The following is a 17,037-nucleotide window of genomic DNA, read 5'->3' as shown; positions in this document are numbered from 1 at the left end:
CAAAAACACAGCATGCACGGGACAAAGTCATCAAAGGTGTCTGAGACAGCGCTTTGTTCACAGGAAGCGCTGAAACCCACGCAGGCAGAGGGTTTCTCACGGGAGCGTGGACGGAGACGTTTTCTACGTGGCTGGCATTATTTCTGTAGTTTCTGCTCAAGCCCACGTGAGGAGTTTGAAACTGATTGTGAAACACATGAAACAAAAGAGACGCCTCCTCATGACTCACTGAAGCATCAGAAAGGACATTTCTGTGTTGTAATAATGAAGGCCTGAGGCCGCTGTGAGGGGGCAGGTGTCAGACCAGGTGACACACAACATGATGAAGACACGGCTCTCCTTTCTACAAATCCTTACAGTAACACGTGTTCAGAAAACAGGACCAAGAAGAGAAAGGTGAACATCTCTGACCTCAGGAGGCGACGGCTGAAAATCCCTGACAGGAGCTTTAACGTGAACTGTTGACTGAGACGTCAGGGCTGAGCTGGCAGAGAATCTGAACAGAAATTGACGGACACTGAGTCAGAAACAGTTCCTCTGTCCACTGACCTGCCTGAAATCAACCTCTTATTTCCTCATTCTTTCTACCTCGTCACCTCACGTACGAGAAACCAGTCTGGACTTCTCCCAGACTTCCTCAGAAAAAGCCCTGTCACATTAAACCGACAGATTTCCTCCAGCAGAGCAGAGAGGGGTTTCCACAGCCGCTGGAAAGACTGGCTCCTCCGTCCCTCTCCCTGATCTTGGACGTGTATTCACACACGTTTCCTGGACGTATAGACTCATGCTGTGTCACTACACTGTTTTGCAAGAGAGCACACTCGTGTCACGTGTTCCTGGAGGTAAAATCCGACGGACTGAAGAGATGCTTTCAGCAGAGTTAGAGACCTTATAGCGTCCCACCATTGATGCTCAGTGACTCCAGACTCCACTTTCAGACTCCGGCCTTGGGCTGGTGGGATAAGTTGCAATTGACATTTTGCGCCGGACTTCAGAAACAAGCCTGGCTTTCATGCTGCTGTTTGAACACTGGGGAAATCACTCGCAAAGGTCACTGAGCCCATTTCCTTTCTCTCCTCCCCGAGCATCTAAAGACCTGTAACAGCCCCTTTCAGCGGCGCTTCCCTTACAGCAGACATGTTCAGGTCTCCGTACGCAGGAAGTGAAAGAAGGCGCACACAGAGGATGAGACAGCTCATTTTATCAGTGTTCATTTACCAAATGTAAAAGAGTGATCGGGAAGAAGGAGAGGATGTTTCTGTTTGGTGAAACTTTGTGGTATTCCTCTTTTTAACCACAGCACAGAGCTCTGACACTTTTTACAGGAAGGACAGCGTCACATCAAATCATCCAAATTACTGCACAAGTTTGCCGGTCTGACCATTTCTTTTAAGGGTGGGAATCTCAGATGCTGTCTTCATATTGTGCTACAAGCTTGGTGTTATGAATCTGGACGTATTTGCTACGATTCCCCGAAAGTTTAACAGAATATTCATCAAAAAATCACTCCAGTTTGTGATCATTTACGAGGAAACTGGGCAGGAAATAAAAATAAACAAGGGTGTCAGGTTTTGGTGAATTACCGCCATGTACTGGAATAAGTCGGCACTACAACTACAATACAACAACACTAACGTTAGACGGTCCGTGAGATAGAAGTGAAGTGATGCAAAGAAACACGAGTAAATCTTGTCACTTCAAGTTGTAAAAGAGGTGTTTACTTCTACAAATTCATTAAAACCCATACAAACCAATAATTACCTTATTTTAAACCATACATGGATTATATGGAAGTGGTTTTTCCATCTGCTGTGAAAATAAAAAGTCATTCCCTTCCAGATTTTTAAAAAATAAATGATATAACTCTTGGTGTAAGATTAAAAATTAATTATGATGTTTCTGCTGTGGCATGATTAACAAAATAATTAAAATGTCACAATCTATCCATAGTTTGTTTTGTACATTTATAATAAAGGTAGAAAAAAAATCATCACCTGTGGCTCCGCCTCCTGAAACTCAAAACCAGAGTAGTTTACTACAAAACAGACCCAACAGATCAGTCAGACTACAGACTACATGTGTGTAGTCTCCCCGGCGTCACCGTCTGTTTCAGAAACTGATTTTTGAAGCAAATCGGCTTTGGCGGCCATGCTAGAAGTGACGAGGGCTTTGAGTACAGCCATAGGGTGCCCATCAGTCACGTGACCTGAGCTGTTCTTCTGATTGATCCTCTGAACTGACAAGTTAGAAAAATATTCACCCCCTGTACAGTGTGCCGATAGAGAAATTACAGATTCAGGAGACGTTTTTTGAACCAGGCTGTAAATAGGTTAATTTCAGCTTTGAAAACAGCTTTTTTACGTGACTTCCTGTACTTCCAGCCTTAAGCGAACACTTGAGAAACAGCAGATTTTAGCACTTCAGCATCATCTCATGTTCTTATATTTGGGGGGTGCTGCTTGGGTTTAACAGGATCTACTGAGACGGACCGAAAATCATTTTTAACTAGTTACTGAAAGCTTCAGTCAGCTATGCTAACTGAAGCAGAAAGGTTTTCTTTTCTCACTTTATAAAGACCAGACCACAAAGACAGTCTGTGTGTAACGTTAATAAGAATCCAACACTTTTACATGATTTAATCCTATTTACCACTTTCAGTGACAAAAATAAGAAACAGTATTTTTCTTATTCTCTTGATTGTTCAGCCCTATCAGTAAGGCTGAACGATTTTGGAAAATAATCTAATTGTGATTTTTTTTTTTTTTTTACCAATATTGCGATTTAGGATTCCAATTTTCTTTCTTTCTTTATTTTTATTTATTTATTTACCTTTTTTTTATTATATTTTACAATCACAGTAAAATACTGACTGAGCCTTGTAGAGTTGTAATATATTTACCAGAAAAAACTGTGTACTGACTTTTGCTGGTTTTTGTAGTTACTATATTATCTCCAGGTCTGTGTACGTTAAACTTTTTTAAATTAATCTATTAATTTTTTATTTAGTTTAATAAATAGAAATAATTTAATAATAATAAATATTATAAAAATAAGAGTTAAAACCAGAGTAGTACACTACTCATAAAAATAAATATTTTAATAAATAAAAAATTGCATTCTGTACATTTTGATGTCTGTTTCAGTTAAAAATCCAAAATCCAATCAAAGAATTAATTGTAAAGGACAGGCAAAAATTAGCCTTGGCTTCAGCTTACTCCTTTTTTGGTTACAGTTTGTTGAAAAAATAAAAAAAAAAAATAAAAAAAAGGTGTTTGTAAAAAAAAAATGTTTTATGCAAGCATTTTTATACATTTCTTTTTATTTTTATTTTTATTTTTTTTGTGGTTGGACATTGTTTATATTTTGTACAGGAGTTTGTAACCAAAATAAAAACTCATTAATTCCATCAGTTTATGATTAACTGTTGGTGTGTGTGTTGTGTGTTCAGTATCCTCTCAGTAAATCACTAGACCTGTGTTTAAAATGTGTACAGTAAATTAAAGTTGAAGTCAGAAAGTGTAAAAACAGAATCGTCCTCCAGCGGGATGAGATCAGCTCAGTTCACGTCCTCCTGGAGCTTTTGACCCTGAGCCAACATCACCGTCGTTATCTTTCCACCCTGAATTTCCCTGTTAACCCTAAACTGTTGGGACTTGTGAGTTTGTGTGAATTTAGTGTTAGCACCAGGAAACAGGCTGCTCCACATTTTTTAATCCAGGTTTGAGGAAGACAAAGAGTTTTTCCCAGGAAGACTGAGTAAATTAAATATATGATCTCATGACTGTTCGGGGCCTCCGTACAGGAAACACAGCTTCAGCCTGTGAAATGTTCACTGTAAAAAAAAATAAAGACTATGACTTAAATGAGCTAAGTTAAAGATATTAATCCACATAAATGAGTCTGAGTTGAATTCAGAGATTAATTAAATCTGCCAATGTGGTGCAAGTTTTTACACTTGATCAGGAAACTTTACAAAAAGTTTTACTCATTACAAACAAGTTAAGCCCCACTTTTGTTTGCTAATATCTTCAAGTGACACATTTTCCTGGACTTGTCAAGTGAAGGTGGAAGAAATCAAGTCCAGTCTGACCATTTTTATTAGAAATTGGACGATTGTCAGGTCTGACAGAAATTGTGAAATGTGACCATCTGATTCTCCAGAAACAGCTGCCAAACATCAGAAATCTGTGATCCACCTGTGTATGTGAAACCCAGAGCTGAGCAGACGTTAAACACAGTTTGAGCTTCGTTTTCTGAACGAGCGGCTTCAGAGTTTCACTTCTCGTCCTTTTTAAAACGTAGGACCACCACGTGTCTCTGCAGTCCCTCCTCCCCATCCCACAGGTGATCCAACGAGAAAACGCCCCTCTGCTCCACAAACGTCTCAAACAGGTGCAGCCCGCCCCCCACGCCGAAGTAGTGTGACTTGGTGGCGAGGTAGACCAGGCCGTGTGGAGCCAGCAGCTGGTGGAGGGTCTGGTGCAGGGCGGGGTAATAGGCCGTGTTGTAGATGGTCTCTGAGGTGAAGATGATGTCATACCTGGGATGTGGGCTCTCCTGTTTCACCAAAGCGAGAAACGTGCTCCAGTCCCCAGAGAAAAAGCGGCACTTGGTGAGGTTTGCGTGCTGGGAGACGTCTAACGCTCTTTTCTTTGGAAGTGAGCCGCCATCCTCCCCCTCGAGTTTCTTTTTAGACTTCTCCTTCAAACCGTCTGCCTCCTGTGATTTTCCTTTACCCTTCCCTTCTCCCTCGTCATCGCTGGCGGCCTCGTCATCCTCTTGGCAGTTCAGCATTACATTTGGCACAGTGAGCTGTTCAATAACTGTGCTGTTATAATCCTGAAAGTGGACTTTCAGCGCTCCTCTCTTCAGAGCCAGTATCCCCAACAGTCCTGCACCACAGCCCAAATCTAAAACCCTCTTCCCCCCAAAGGTCTCTCCGTCTCTCTCCATCAGCTCCAGGAGGTCGTAGGTGCACTCCCACACCTTCAGTCCTCCCTCGTACACGCCAGAGATGAGGTCAGACCTCTGCTCGGCGCTGAGGGTCAGGATCTTCTCCCCGTCCTCCCTTTCTTCAGCAGTCTTTTCAAAAACCGTCTCATTGAGGAAGTGAAGAGGAGGAAGAGTCCCTACCACGACGGTTTCAGACACAGCGTCCATGAGGAGGACCTGGGGGTCAGGTTTAGGAAGGTGCTCTTTGGCCTCTTTCACTGGATCTGCTGGATTATTCCCCTCAGTCTGAAAAAAGAGCAGATTACATCACAAAGACACAACGTGAGAAGCTGTAAAAATAAAAATGAGCCTGTGTCGTCTGAGGTACCACTGCAGCATGGAGGACTCAGAGTTTATTAGACACTGCTTTGGGTATTTTAGGTATCTTCTCTTTTTTTATCCACTCTTTTAATTTAATTCTTGGTACGGTAGGCATACACATGCATATAAAGGTGAAATTATAAAAAGGCATTCATAAATAAATAATTAAATAAGTAATAAGATAACAAAATAAAATTAAGAAAAACATACAAATAATTTACTATCATTAATAAAAAAAATTGATATACAAAAAATGTACAGATTTGTGAATAGATTAAATTATAAACTTAAAAATAGTAATAAATAAATAAATGGCAGTTAAAAATAAAATTTTAAAAATAAAAAAAACATTTTTTTTATATATCCTTAATATTTTTTATTTGTGTGATAAAAATAGAATTAAATAAAATAAGAAAATTAATAAAACTTATAAACATTTAAAGTATCTTCACTAAGATGTCATAATTTGCTGTTATTGGATAAATATATATATATATCTATCTATATCTATCTATCTATCTATCTATCTATCTATCTATCTATATCTATATCTATATATATATATATATATATATATATATATATATATATATATATATATATATATATATAAATATATATATATATATATATAGATATAGATATATATATATATATAAATATATATATATATATATATATATATATATATATATATATATATATATATATATATATATATATATATATAGATATATATAATGTTTATAGATATATATATATAATGTTTGTGTGATAAAAATAGAATTAAATAAGATCAAAAAAATAAATTAAAATTATAAATATTTGAAGTATCTTCACTAAGATGTCATAATTTGCTTTGTTATTGATCGTACCAGTTTTAAGAAGAAAAAAGTAAAAAAACAATCAAATCAAATCCTGAAGCTGTCACTGAAACACAACCCTCCTACATAACGCATCCAGTCTCATCACAGTTTTAAAATCAGCTTTGACGTTTAACTGGTGTTAAAACGTGACCTGTTCAGGTTTTCACTGTCATGACTGCACATGTTGAAAGCTTTTGAAAACTAAGTTACTGTACATCTCGTCCAATGCGGGGTAGTAATGACATCCAAAAAGCACGTGAGTTCATTGTGAATTACTGTATGATTGACAAATTGTTTTTGCTGTCACACCCACACAAACACGTCATCTCTAAAAAATGCCTGATGTGTTTTTTTTTTAACACGCCTCAGGACTTTGACATCTGACTCAATCATAACAGCTCCTCCAGTCGGCTATCAGTATGAACTTGTATCATTTCCTTTGACTTTATTGACATTTCCACCCTGTGACATCAGCATCCGTGGGCAGAGAGCTGTCAACCTGCGCTCTCTAGTGGCTGCTCACCTATCCTGACTGTTGTTAATCAAATCCCCTCCACAGAGGAAATTATTATTATTGATCTGAATTCAGTCCATCTGTTTTTCTGTTTGGTGTGTTGGTATAGAGAGGCTGTATCTCTGGCTTTGAATCTTACCATATTTTACTCTTCTTCTACCTCTTGTTCAACACCGTTTATACTTTATTTCACAAACAAGACCTTCAAGTAATCATGAAGTGCAGCCTGCATCATGAAATATCTCATCTCTTATAAGGAGTAAGGTCAGAAGTTGTAACTTAAGTCATTTTTTAAAATCCAATCTATTAGATAAATTCTGCCTGTATGATCTCAAAGACAAAATAATTCATAAGTAAGTAGTTTTATAAAAGTTTATAAAAGTTTTTACTTTGTAAAGTAAACAAAAGTTGTGAAAAAACCTTTATATGTATGTATTTAATAATTATTAAAGATGCAGTGACAAAGAAAATCATTATTACATATTTAGACAACTTACAATTTTACAGAAAAAAAGAAAATAATAATAATAATAATAATTATTATTATTATTATTATTAACAATAATAATAAAACAGAAATAATAATAAAACAACAATAATGATGATAATAATAATAATAATAATAATAATAATAATAATAATAATAATAATAATAGGGTTTTTTTTCTAGATGAGTCTACGGAAATAAATTTCATGTATATAAATCCTAGCCAATATGTTTGCTCATTTTTTGCTTTATTTGCTTTATTATGACTACAGCTCATAATAGCCTTTTATAAAAGCTACCAGCTCTTTAGCAAGACTAATGCACATTTTTGCACAGAATAATTGAATAGTCCGGCCTTAATTACAAAAATAATACACTGTTTTGGTCGTTTTGAAACTAAATGTAATGTTGATTACCAAACGTTGCTTTAACCCAAGCCTACAATTTCTGAGATCTACTTCATGGGTCAACTGCACCCATGTTGTTTTTAGCACACACCTCAGTTCAGCAGGTTGATTTATTCAGCAGAAGTGTTGATGGACAACATTAATTATCCACTTTATCACCCCAACAGTTTAAGTAACTTCAGCTACAACTCGTTACTCACTGGTAAATCTGCATTGTCTTGTTTCCCCTGTCGGAGCTGATTTCCATCCTCCTCGTCCAGGTTTGTTGTTTGTGAAGGAACATCGAAGTTAAAACAAAAAGACATAATGACTGTCAACACTGCAGGAACAGCTTAAAATGTTAAACTTCTTCAAATCGTTTACTGCAACATCCACATGGCGAGCAAAGAGGCGTGTGAGTGTTACTGCTTGCGTCTGAGAACTTCATATCCCACAATTCCGTCAAACGGCGTCACCAACTACAGATTTAAAAAAAAATGAATTAATCAAATAGATTTACAGTGGGTTGATAATTTAAATAATGTGATGTTTAGACGAAAATAACGTAAAAAAATCTGGGTTCAAAATGTAAATTTCAGCAGAAACATGACATTACAAATATTTCCTGACTCTAACTACCATGATGCATTGCAGCGTCGGCCTAGCGCATGCGCGTTGGTTAAGGATCAGGATTCGGATCTGTTAACTGTCACAGAAGGTCCCTGATCCTGCTCTTCACGCTAATATGTGGGAATAATCCAGTTTTTGGCCTCTTTTCGAGCATGTCGACGGGAGATTCTCTCTCGGCAGGTTTGTCGCCTTCATAGAAGAGTGAGTATGACATTTAATTCATCTAAAATCATTTTTTAATGTGAGGACGCGTGTCCTAACGTCGGGTTTTGAATTGGATAACAGTGTGTGACATCCAAACAAAAGGGACCTGGGAACGTTAGCTTTCTATGGGGTTGTTTACAGCGATGTTTATGTAAAGAAAAATGTGTTGTAGTGTCCTGGAGACGACATCTTGGATATTTTCTGTCTTCATGTGTTGAAATTGATGGAGTCAGTGTCAGTGAATGAAGGCAGCTCCCCTTCAGACCCTCTTACCTGCACATACTCCACCCAGACTCCACCCTGACAGGAATGCAGCAAGGCAAGGGTTTTGGCATAAGTCATCAGCAGGCAGTCCCTTTGTCCACATCCTAAGTCTTGTTTTAGTTAGCTTTGTTTTAGTTTGCTTAAACAGTGGATACACTGTCTTCATGATGCACACCTTTGACCTGTACCTGCTCTGTAGTTAAAGTGTCAGCAGTCAGATGTTGATGTTGTAGTTATATAAACAACTTCCCTGACAGTAAATCCAGGTTGGCAGGCTCCCAAGTGTAGCGTTTGGTAATTTGTATTGACTAGACATCATTAGAGCCTAAAAGATTAGTCAATAAACAGAACTACAGATCTGATTGGAAACTGTTTCGGGAATTAATTAATTGTTAAAGTAGTTTTTCAAAAGTGCTCTCCATGTGCTGCTTTCTCTGGTAGGTTAATGGACAGATTGGCACCCAGAACAAACTAGAGCAAACTTTATGTCAAAAATGTCACCATTAAATAAAGAACAGTGCATTAGACAAGAGTCCACTGTGTAATTATTTCTCTGTTTCCTTCAGGAGCAATCACGTCTCCGATGCAGGATGCGGTGGTTTCCCAGCTCGATGCTCCAGCTGCTGCGCTGTGTGCGGTTGCGGCCGTGTGTGAGGAGGGGAAGGAGTCGTCTGCCTCTGTGGATGAGAGAGATATGGGCCTACATGAGGCTGCTGGTGCAGTCACTTTACTTTAACTCCCTGACGGACTCTGATGTGGTTTTTGACTCGGTCTTTGAGCCAGTGTTTTGGACGGTGGATTATATCACCCGCTGGTTTGGCACGGTCAGTGTGTGATCCATCCGTGTGCTTTTAGCTGTGTGCTGACCTCTTTGGAGCGCTGCTCTGGAGTATTTCTGACTGATGTGCTCTGTCTGTCTGTCTCTCACAGGTGTTTGTCTGTCTGGTTGTGATACTGACCAGCTCCATCGTGGTGATAGCCTACGTCGTCCTGCTGCCTCTGGTCCTCAACACGTACACCCCTCCATGGATCGCTTGGCACGTGTGTTTCGGTCACTGGAATCTCATCATGATCGCTTTCCACTACTACAAGGCGACAAAGACGTCCCCTGGTTACCTCCCCACAGTAAGAGCTCACTTTTCCCCACAACCACAAATAGCTTCACTAATCCAGGCATCAGTCAGAAAAACATCTGGTGATGCATTAAAAGTTTGCTCTTTGAATCAAACATGGAGAGCAGCTTTCAGCTTCTATGCTCCAAATATCTGGAACAAACTGCCAGAAAATGTCTGCTCATTCAGATCCAGACTCACCTTTTTACAGCTGCCCTTTTTTGTATTTTATTATTTTTTCTGCTTTTTAATTTAATTACCTGGCTGAAATAAACTGTATAAATAAACTTCCTTTGCTCTGCATCAGGAGAAAAACGACAGCCCGTTTGTGTCGGTCTGCAAAAAATGCATCATGCCCAAACCAGCAAGAACACACCACTGTGGCATCTGTAACAGGTGAGTCCAGCTTCTTTTTTTTCTGCCCTACATTTCTTTACCTGATGTGACATTTGGTTTGAAAGCTTCATTTTTTATACCCTCGCTTGTCATCCAAAGTGTAAACTCTGTCCCATACAGGTGTTTAGAGCATTTACCAGCAAACAGCAGAGGTTGCTCAAAGATGCAGGCGATAGCTTTAAAGTTCCCATCTCCTGCTCCTTTCCTCAGTTTAATCTGGATCATTGATGTCTTCATGAAATGGTAGTAACATGTTTTGGTCCAAAAAGCCAATAAATCAAGCACAGCAGCATTGTTTCCAGGCTCTCATAGCCCCTCTGTTCAGAACGCTCTGATTTAGTGGGCGTGGCCTTCATATGTAAATGAGCCACCGCTGATACCGCCCCGCTCTTCCACGTCACTGAGAGCGGCGCCACGAGCTCCGAGTGCACAATGTTTAGAAAACAGAGAAGCTCCTTTACCGTAACATTACAGGCTAAAACAACAGGCTAACAGCAGCTAAAGTTAGCATCCTGAAGCTAACACAGAGACAGGGGGGACACTGAGGAAAAGCTCTTCCATCTGCTCCACAGCACACAGCATTTAAAATACTCACATTTCCAGGGTCCCAGGTTTGTTGGAGGATGGTTGGTAATGCGCCTGGATTCAGGACCAGTCTATTGGCTAGCCCTCTGTTGGACTGTCCAAAGTTGGAAAAGCAGTCGGCCGTGAAGTGACTAGCACACACATGCTCAGTTTTACTGAGTGTAGCTGGAACATTTCCTGATAAATGAACTCTAGACACTTAGTCTGTCTTCTTCTGAGATGGGAAGCTTGAGCATGGAGCTATGTGGCTGTTTACAGACAAAAACAGAGCAGTGATGGATCTTCAACTTTGGTATATCCTCTGACCAATCAGGTCAGACTTGCTCCTGATTGGTCAAAAAGGGAATCGCTGACGTCGGCAAATCCCCAAAATCCAAACAGCTCGTTTTAGGTCAGGATTTTACATTAACAAGCTCTACTAAGAACAGGTTTGGTCATTAAATATCACATTTTGTGGGCTGGGAGGAAAGACAAAGACCCACACATTTCACTAGAAGACTTAATAAAGTGATTTTTGCACAATATGGGACCTATAACTTTCAAAGCATACAGCATACAACAAGTGACACTTTGTTGCTTTGCTCCTCTTTACTAAAAGTTGGAAAAGTTGGAGAACTCCATCAACTTCAGGCTTAGGAAAAAAAAATCAAAACCAACATTTAGAGCTTTTAACTGATGAAAAACTGCCATTGACATTATTTTGATTTTTTTCCCCACTTGTTATTCAGTCTCTCTAATACACCACCCTCTTCAAATACAAACACCTGCAAGAAAAATCAGTTTTTTATTTTATTTTATTTTTTTTAAGGAAATTTGATTTTTTTTTTCCATGAAAGATTTTTATTCTAGCTGATTTGTGTTTTTGATTAAATAATAATAATACGTTTTATTTATAAGGCCCTTTTCATCAGGTGATCTCAAAGTGCTACAGCTTGTTAAAAACAGGAAATAAAAAAATAAAGATAAAAGGGGACGATAAGACAATGAAAAAAAAACAAACAAACTAAGAAACAGCAAATAAATTGCTTCAATAAATTACCTTTAATTGTCTATCTGTATTCAATTAAACAGATATTTACAGAATAAACTGGTGAGAGTGGGAAAATCCTGCGTTAAATGAAATCCAGGTTAAAGGTTTAATAATTCCTGATTTTGATTTTTGCCCTGGAGCCTCTGCTCTGTTTTCTGTGTAATGTTTCTTGAACTCAACAATCTTAAAAGTTGAAAAAAGTACAACGGTGAACTTTCTCTGCAGAACTTAGTCTGATCCCAGTTTTTTTCGGGCCGCCCGTCAGAGCGTCCTGTACCTGGATTTGATGACCTCACCTGACTCCTCCAAGTCAGGCGTAAAGACGTGATCAAGATGGCGAGTGAGGTCATCAAATGTGATCACCTCTTTACCGTTCAGGTGTTCAGAGCTGAGTCTGTCCTCTGTGACCCGACACAGCCTGGACGGAGCATGCTCAGACTGAACAGTCTCACACCAGGGTCAGAGTGAAGCAGTGGAGCTGATAAACAGCAGCCTGGTGTGAATAAGAAAACAGTTTGTGTTTTCTCATTTAGCTGAATGAAACTAACAGAAGTCTGGATGAGTCTAAACTCTGTCTCTTCTCCTTCAAAGGTGTATCCTGAAAATGGACCATCACTGTCGTATCCTTTGTGCCCACATGTCTATTTTTAAAAGCAGAAGCAGTGTTGTTGTAGTTTTTTAGTCAGAGCGTCCACATGTTTCAGATTTTAAAGTCAGATCATGTGACTGTAAAGAGGAGGTGGTTTTCCTGAACGCCTGCTCGTCAGCCTGGCTGAATAACTGTGTGGGACACTTCAACCACCGTTACTTCTTCTCCTTCTGCCTCTTCATGACCTTGGGATGCGTCTACTGCAGCATCAGTGGCAGAAACCTGTTCCTTGATGCTTACAATGCGCTCGAGGTGAGATTTAGCGACTCGTGCTCTTCACTCCGCCGCTGTAAGCTCGCTGGCTCTGCGCCTCCTCGAGGGCTGGTTGGGTTTAGTCTGACACACTTCTTTCTGTCTGGTGTTTTTCCTTTGATGGGTTTGATCCGTTCCTTACTAACCGCCTCGTCCTCTCCGTCTGTTTCTACCTGTGCTGCCTTTGGGCTCCTTCACAGCGCTTTAAGCATATGGATATGGACAAACCAGGGGTGCCAGTAACAGGGATGGGACAGCTGATAGGGCTCCTCCCTCCAGGCCAGGTACGGTCAGAGAGGAAACACAGCATGCAGTGTTGATGAAACTGAGTTTTTATTGTGTGGTTATGTAATATCTGCTCTCTTTATTTCTGTGAAGACCAACTTTCTGACACCAGCACCTCCGTACACCTTTAAGGACAGGATGATTCATAAGTGCATCATCTACATGTGGGTGCTCACCAGGTAAAAAATGCATTTCATACTTTCCACACTTTTATTTTCTATCTTTTTATTTGGGAAATAAAGTAGAATAAAGTTAAACAAATAAAAAAAATATACAATGCCCGGTTTTTGTTTTTTCTTTAGTAAAATAATGAACAAGGTCTCTGTGCTCAACAACAAAATCAAATATATTGTTCTAAAAAGTGAAAGCATCAAAAATGCAAGAAATGTGATAAAGAAAACAAAAAAAATAACTGATAAAAAATAATATAAAAAATAATATAAAAAATAATATAAAATAAAAAATAAAAAAGGTAAACAACAAAATCAATTTCCCACTATAAAATAATCAAATATATTGTTCTAAAAAAATATATCTATATATGTATATATATATGATATAAAATAAAAAAATAAAAAGAAATAACAATAAAAAGACGAAAAAAATAAAATGAAATAAAATAAAATTGAAGAGAAGAGAAAATTGATTGATTGAAAATAATAAAAATAATAATCAAACATATTGTTTAAAAAAATACACACACACAAAAATATATATATATATATATATATATATATATATATATATATATATATATATATATATATATATATATATATATATATATATATATATATATATACGAAATAAAAAGAAAAGATTACATATTAAAAAGATGAAAAAAATAAAATAAAATTGAAGAGATTGTTGGAGCCTCTTTTCCCTGTCAAACTCATCTCCACCAATTTTAGAAATTAATAACGTCATTGAGCCTCATTGTGGAAGAAAGGAGATTCGAGGGATTTCCAGAGGAGCAGAATTTGACAACTTTCTAAAAACGCCACTTTCCAAACAGAGCCATGCACTGTACTGTACCTGGAGGAGTTTGTCTACACACAGTAAATTCACAGATGTTAAAATGTTCACTAAATTAGCCTCATTCGTGCTGTTTATGGCCCAAAACGTAACATCTGCTCCAACAGTTTGTGGCTGCTCCCATGAAAATCTCAGAAATGAAACACCTGTATCTTACTCTAAAAGAGCTTTAAGGTTCGTCTTTGTCAGACTCTCTCCACAAACCAGTGAAGTGCCCTGACCTGAGTCACACCAGCTCCTGTGTGCTCAGCGTTATCTCTCAGTCTGTAGCGCTCAGACTCGCTGGTCGTCTTCATGATCTCCACAGATGATCAGATGAAACGTCTCCTCTTCTTTCAGCACGGTGGGAGTGGCTCTGGGGTCTCTGACCGTGTGGCACGCAGTCCTCATATCCAGAGGAGAGACCAGCATAGAGCGGCACATCAACGGCAAGGAAACAAAGCGCCTGGCGAAGAGAGGAAAGGTGAGCGTGCTTTTATAATCCACATCAGCTGTGGCAGGTATGAGCGACTTCAAACCTTTAATAAGAACAAATGTGTTCTTGTTTTAACGCCTGTGACTTTTATTAGCTGAGTAATGGCCTTTTTTCCTCTAACTGCTCTGGCAGGTGTACAGAAACCCTTTCAACTACGGCAGGCTGAATAACTGGAAAGTCTTCTTGGGCGTGGAGAAGAGCAGGTGTGTTTGTGCTCGCACTGATTCTGGGGGAGATACCCATCATCCTTTGCACGCTCTAACTTCTCTGTTGGTTTCTCCTCTGTCTGCAGCCACTGGGTGACACGCGTCCTGCTGCCCTCGGGTCACGCCCCACACGGCGACGGTCTGACATGGGAGGCCTTCTCTCTCAAAAAGGACCTGATACCTGTATGACAGACTCGGTCTAGGCCTGGATCCTGCAGGTTTTTTGGATCAAACTGGCTCTGGTCTCCGGATCAGGTGGATTTAAAGGGACTCCTGCTTCGTATCTCCAAACAGCTGAACCTCCGATACCTCAAACACTTGATGCAGCTTTGCACCAGGTCATGGTCGACGTTTTCACCTCTGACAGGGCGGCGTGTGCTGGGAGGTTTGTTGAGTGACTGGTCTGGATGGACTCAGAGCTTTGTGATGGGAAGAGTTTGAGATTTATATAAGTTACATAATCTCACTGACATGGACTGAATTATCTTCAGATTTTTAAAATATTCCCCCTTTTTGTTTTTCCTCAGCTGATCTTTAATCATAGACGAGAACCAGAAAACAACCAGGGAAAAATAACACTAAGGTTCCTCCTAACACTTTATGTTCCTTTGTTTCTGTTCATACTTCAGCCCAATATTATCATGAGAGATCCACTTTAAAGAGAAACTCTTTGACAATGTGTTATTTATCTGATTTTTTACCTGTTAAGTTAATAAATCTTTATAAATTTCTTTATAAAAACAAACGGTCATTTTACGCTTTCTTTAACTTCTAAAAGAGGCTCAGTAACCACACAGACAGGTATTTTTGTACTTTCAGGTATATTTATTGTTACTGATTTTTCTATTCTTTGAGGTCATGCACGGACAAACTCCTGCTCAAACATTACGTCACATCGTAGCTCACACAGTCTGCTCATAGTGGAGGATTAATCTGAGATTAAAGAAGATTGATATAAAAATACTACGTCACACACAGACGAGGAGATGCACAGCGCTGACAGCAGAGGTAGGAGTTCACTCTTCACATTCCTGTCCAACTTTTCTGTCAGAAAACTCCCTACCATCCAGCTGATGCTCGGTCAAACGGTGGGTGAGATTAGCGGCTATAAGGCGACTGTAAGAGGAAGAGTTTAACAGATAAAAGCAGCAGAGATTACAGGATGATGGCAGATTTTAGCCTGTTTTGAACTCTGTTTCACCCAGCAGCTGCTCATTATTCCTCCAAAAACCCCTGAGCAGGAGTCCACCAACTCACTTTCTCAGAGACATGTAAGTATTCAATCTTCCAGCAGGGGGCAGTGTTCAACACCGAGTTTTGGAGAGGCGGTGCAGCTGGGACAGAGTATTTTTATAGAAAGAGGAGATACAGAATACTGAATGGAAGTTTATCAGATGTAAGATATTTTGGTGCGTCAGAAAGGACACTATTATTTAGTGAAAAGCAAAAAAGTATCATTATTTTTTTTTTGTCTCCAACATTATATTTATTGTTTTAACAAGCTTAGTGCAAACACATCAATACATGTAACACAACTATGCATAAACACCAAACATCATTCAGATACACAAACAAGGGTCATAAAGCGTAATAATGATGATATTTAAAAAAAGAAAAAAAAAAAGAAAAAAAGGGAAGAAAAGAAAAAAAATATATAGATAGATAGATCCATGTACATACACTTACACACTCGTATACATGTAAATACCCACATACGCATATGCACACACATATGAGTGAACATACACATGTATCACATGTTAGTATATGATAGGAAGTTAAGTTCAAACTCAAATTGTTGTTGGTGTTTTAAATCAAGAAGAGACAGTAATTATAATGATAGTTATGCCTATACAAATACACGTATAAATACATATATATTCAGAAATTAAGCAAATATATGTAATAAAATTAATAAATTGTTAAAATAGAAGAAGAAAAAAGAAATAATTTAAATGAATAAATATGTTCAGGATAAAAAGATAGTTCGTGTATTTATTAGGTGTTTAAGCTGGAAAGTGATCAAACTGATAATCATTAGTTATTTAACTAATCGCAAGACAACCTATTTTATTATCAGGCATATTTAGATGGTTTTATTTTCAAGTACTGTTTATATTTTCTTTGATGTGTCTAAAATAATAAAAAAAAAGAAATATTTGTTATAACTTGCTGTACATAGGCCAGGCAGGGTTTGGCTCTGTTCTTAAATTATCTGTATTTAAAGTCATATTTGCACATTGTGTATTTCTCAGTAGTTGAATTCTATAAAAACCTATATAGAAAAAAACACACTTAAACTACACTCAAAAATAGAAATTTTTTAAAAAAAAAACCTTAAAAAACAT

General features: G+C 38.3%; 2 protein-coding genes across 3 annotated transcripts; one reads left to right on the top strand and one right to left on the bottom strand.

The window, feature by feature from the left end:
- Positions 1 to 3,346: 3,346 nt before the first annotated feature.
- On the bottom strand, positions 3,347 to 8,036 carry mettl18 (methyltransferase 18, RPL3 N3-histidine). Its single transcript, XM_074675885.1, has 2 exons — positions 7,788 to 8,036; positions 3,347 to 5,238 (listed from the first exon to the last, which is right to left on the bottom strand). Exons 1-2 carry the CDS (start codon positions 7,890 to 7,892, stop codon positions 4,276 to 4,278), a joined length of 1,068 nt encoding a protein of 355 aa, XP_074531986.1. The 5' UTR covers positions 7,893 to 8,036; the 3' UTR covers positions 3,347 to 4,275.
- A 202-nt stretch (positions 8,037 to 8,238) lies between these two features.
- zdhhc16a (zDHHC palmitoyltransferase 16a) lies at positions 8,239 to 15,365 on the top strand. 2 transcript variants are annotated; one of them, XM_074675772.1, is made up of 11 exons: positions 8,239 to 8,397; positions 9,231 to 9,488; positions 9,595 to 9,789; positions 10,084 to 10,172; positions 12,379 to 12,407; positions 12,555 to 12,688; positions 12,889 to 12,972; positions 13,067 to 13,152; positions 14,348 to 14,471; positions 14,616 to 14,686; positions 14,776 to 15,364. In XM_074675772.1, the coding sequence occupies exons 2-11, from the start codon at positions 9,255 to 9,257 to the stop codon at positions 14,876 to 14,878; spliced, it is 1,149 nt and encodes a 382-aa protein (XP_074531873.1). In that variant the 5' UTR covers positions 8,239 to 8,397; positions 9,231 to 9,254; the 3' UTR covers positions 14,879 to 15,364. The 2 variants fall into 2 exon arrangements, with proteins under 2 accessions (XP_074531873.1, XP_074531874.1); XM_074675773.1 differs by lacking the exon at positions 8,239 to 8,397 and having other exon boundaries at positions 9,237 to 9,488; positions 14,776 to 15,365.
- The last annotated feature ends 1,672 nt before the right edge of the window (positions 15,366 to 17,037 follow it).

This window comes from Halichoeres trimaculatus, unplaced genomic scaffold, assembly GCF_033239565.1.
Source record: "Halichoeres trimaculatus isolate MK-OKI-2021-1 unplaced genomic scaffold, fHalTri1.1 fHalTri1_scaffold_8, whole genome shotgun sequence".
NCBI classification, from domain to species: Eukaryota; Metazoa; Chordata; class Actinopteri; order Labriformes; family Labridae; genus Halichoeres; species Halichoeres trimaculatus.
Note: the sequence above shows the minus strand (reverse complement) of the source record. Positions and strands in the feature narration are given on the sequence as shown.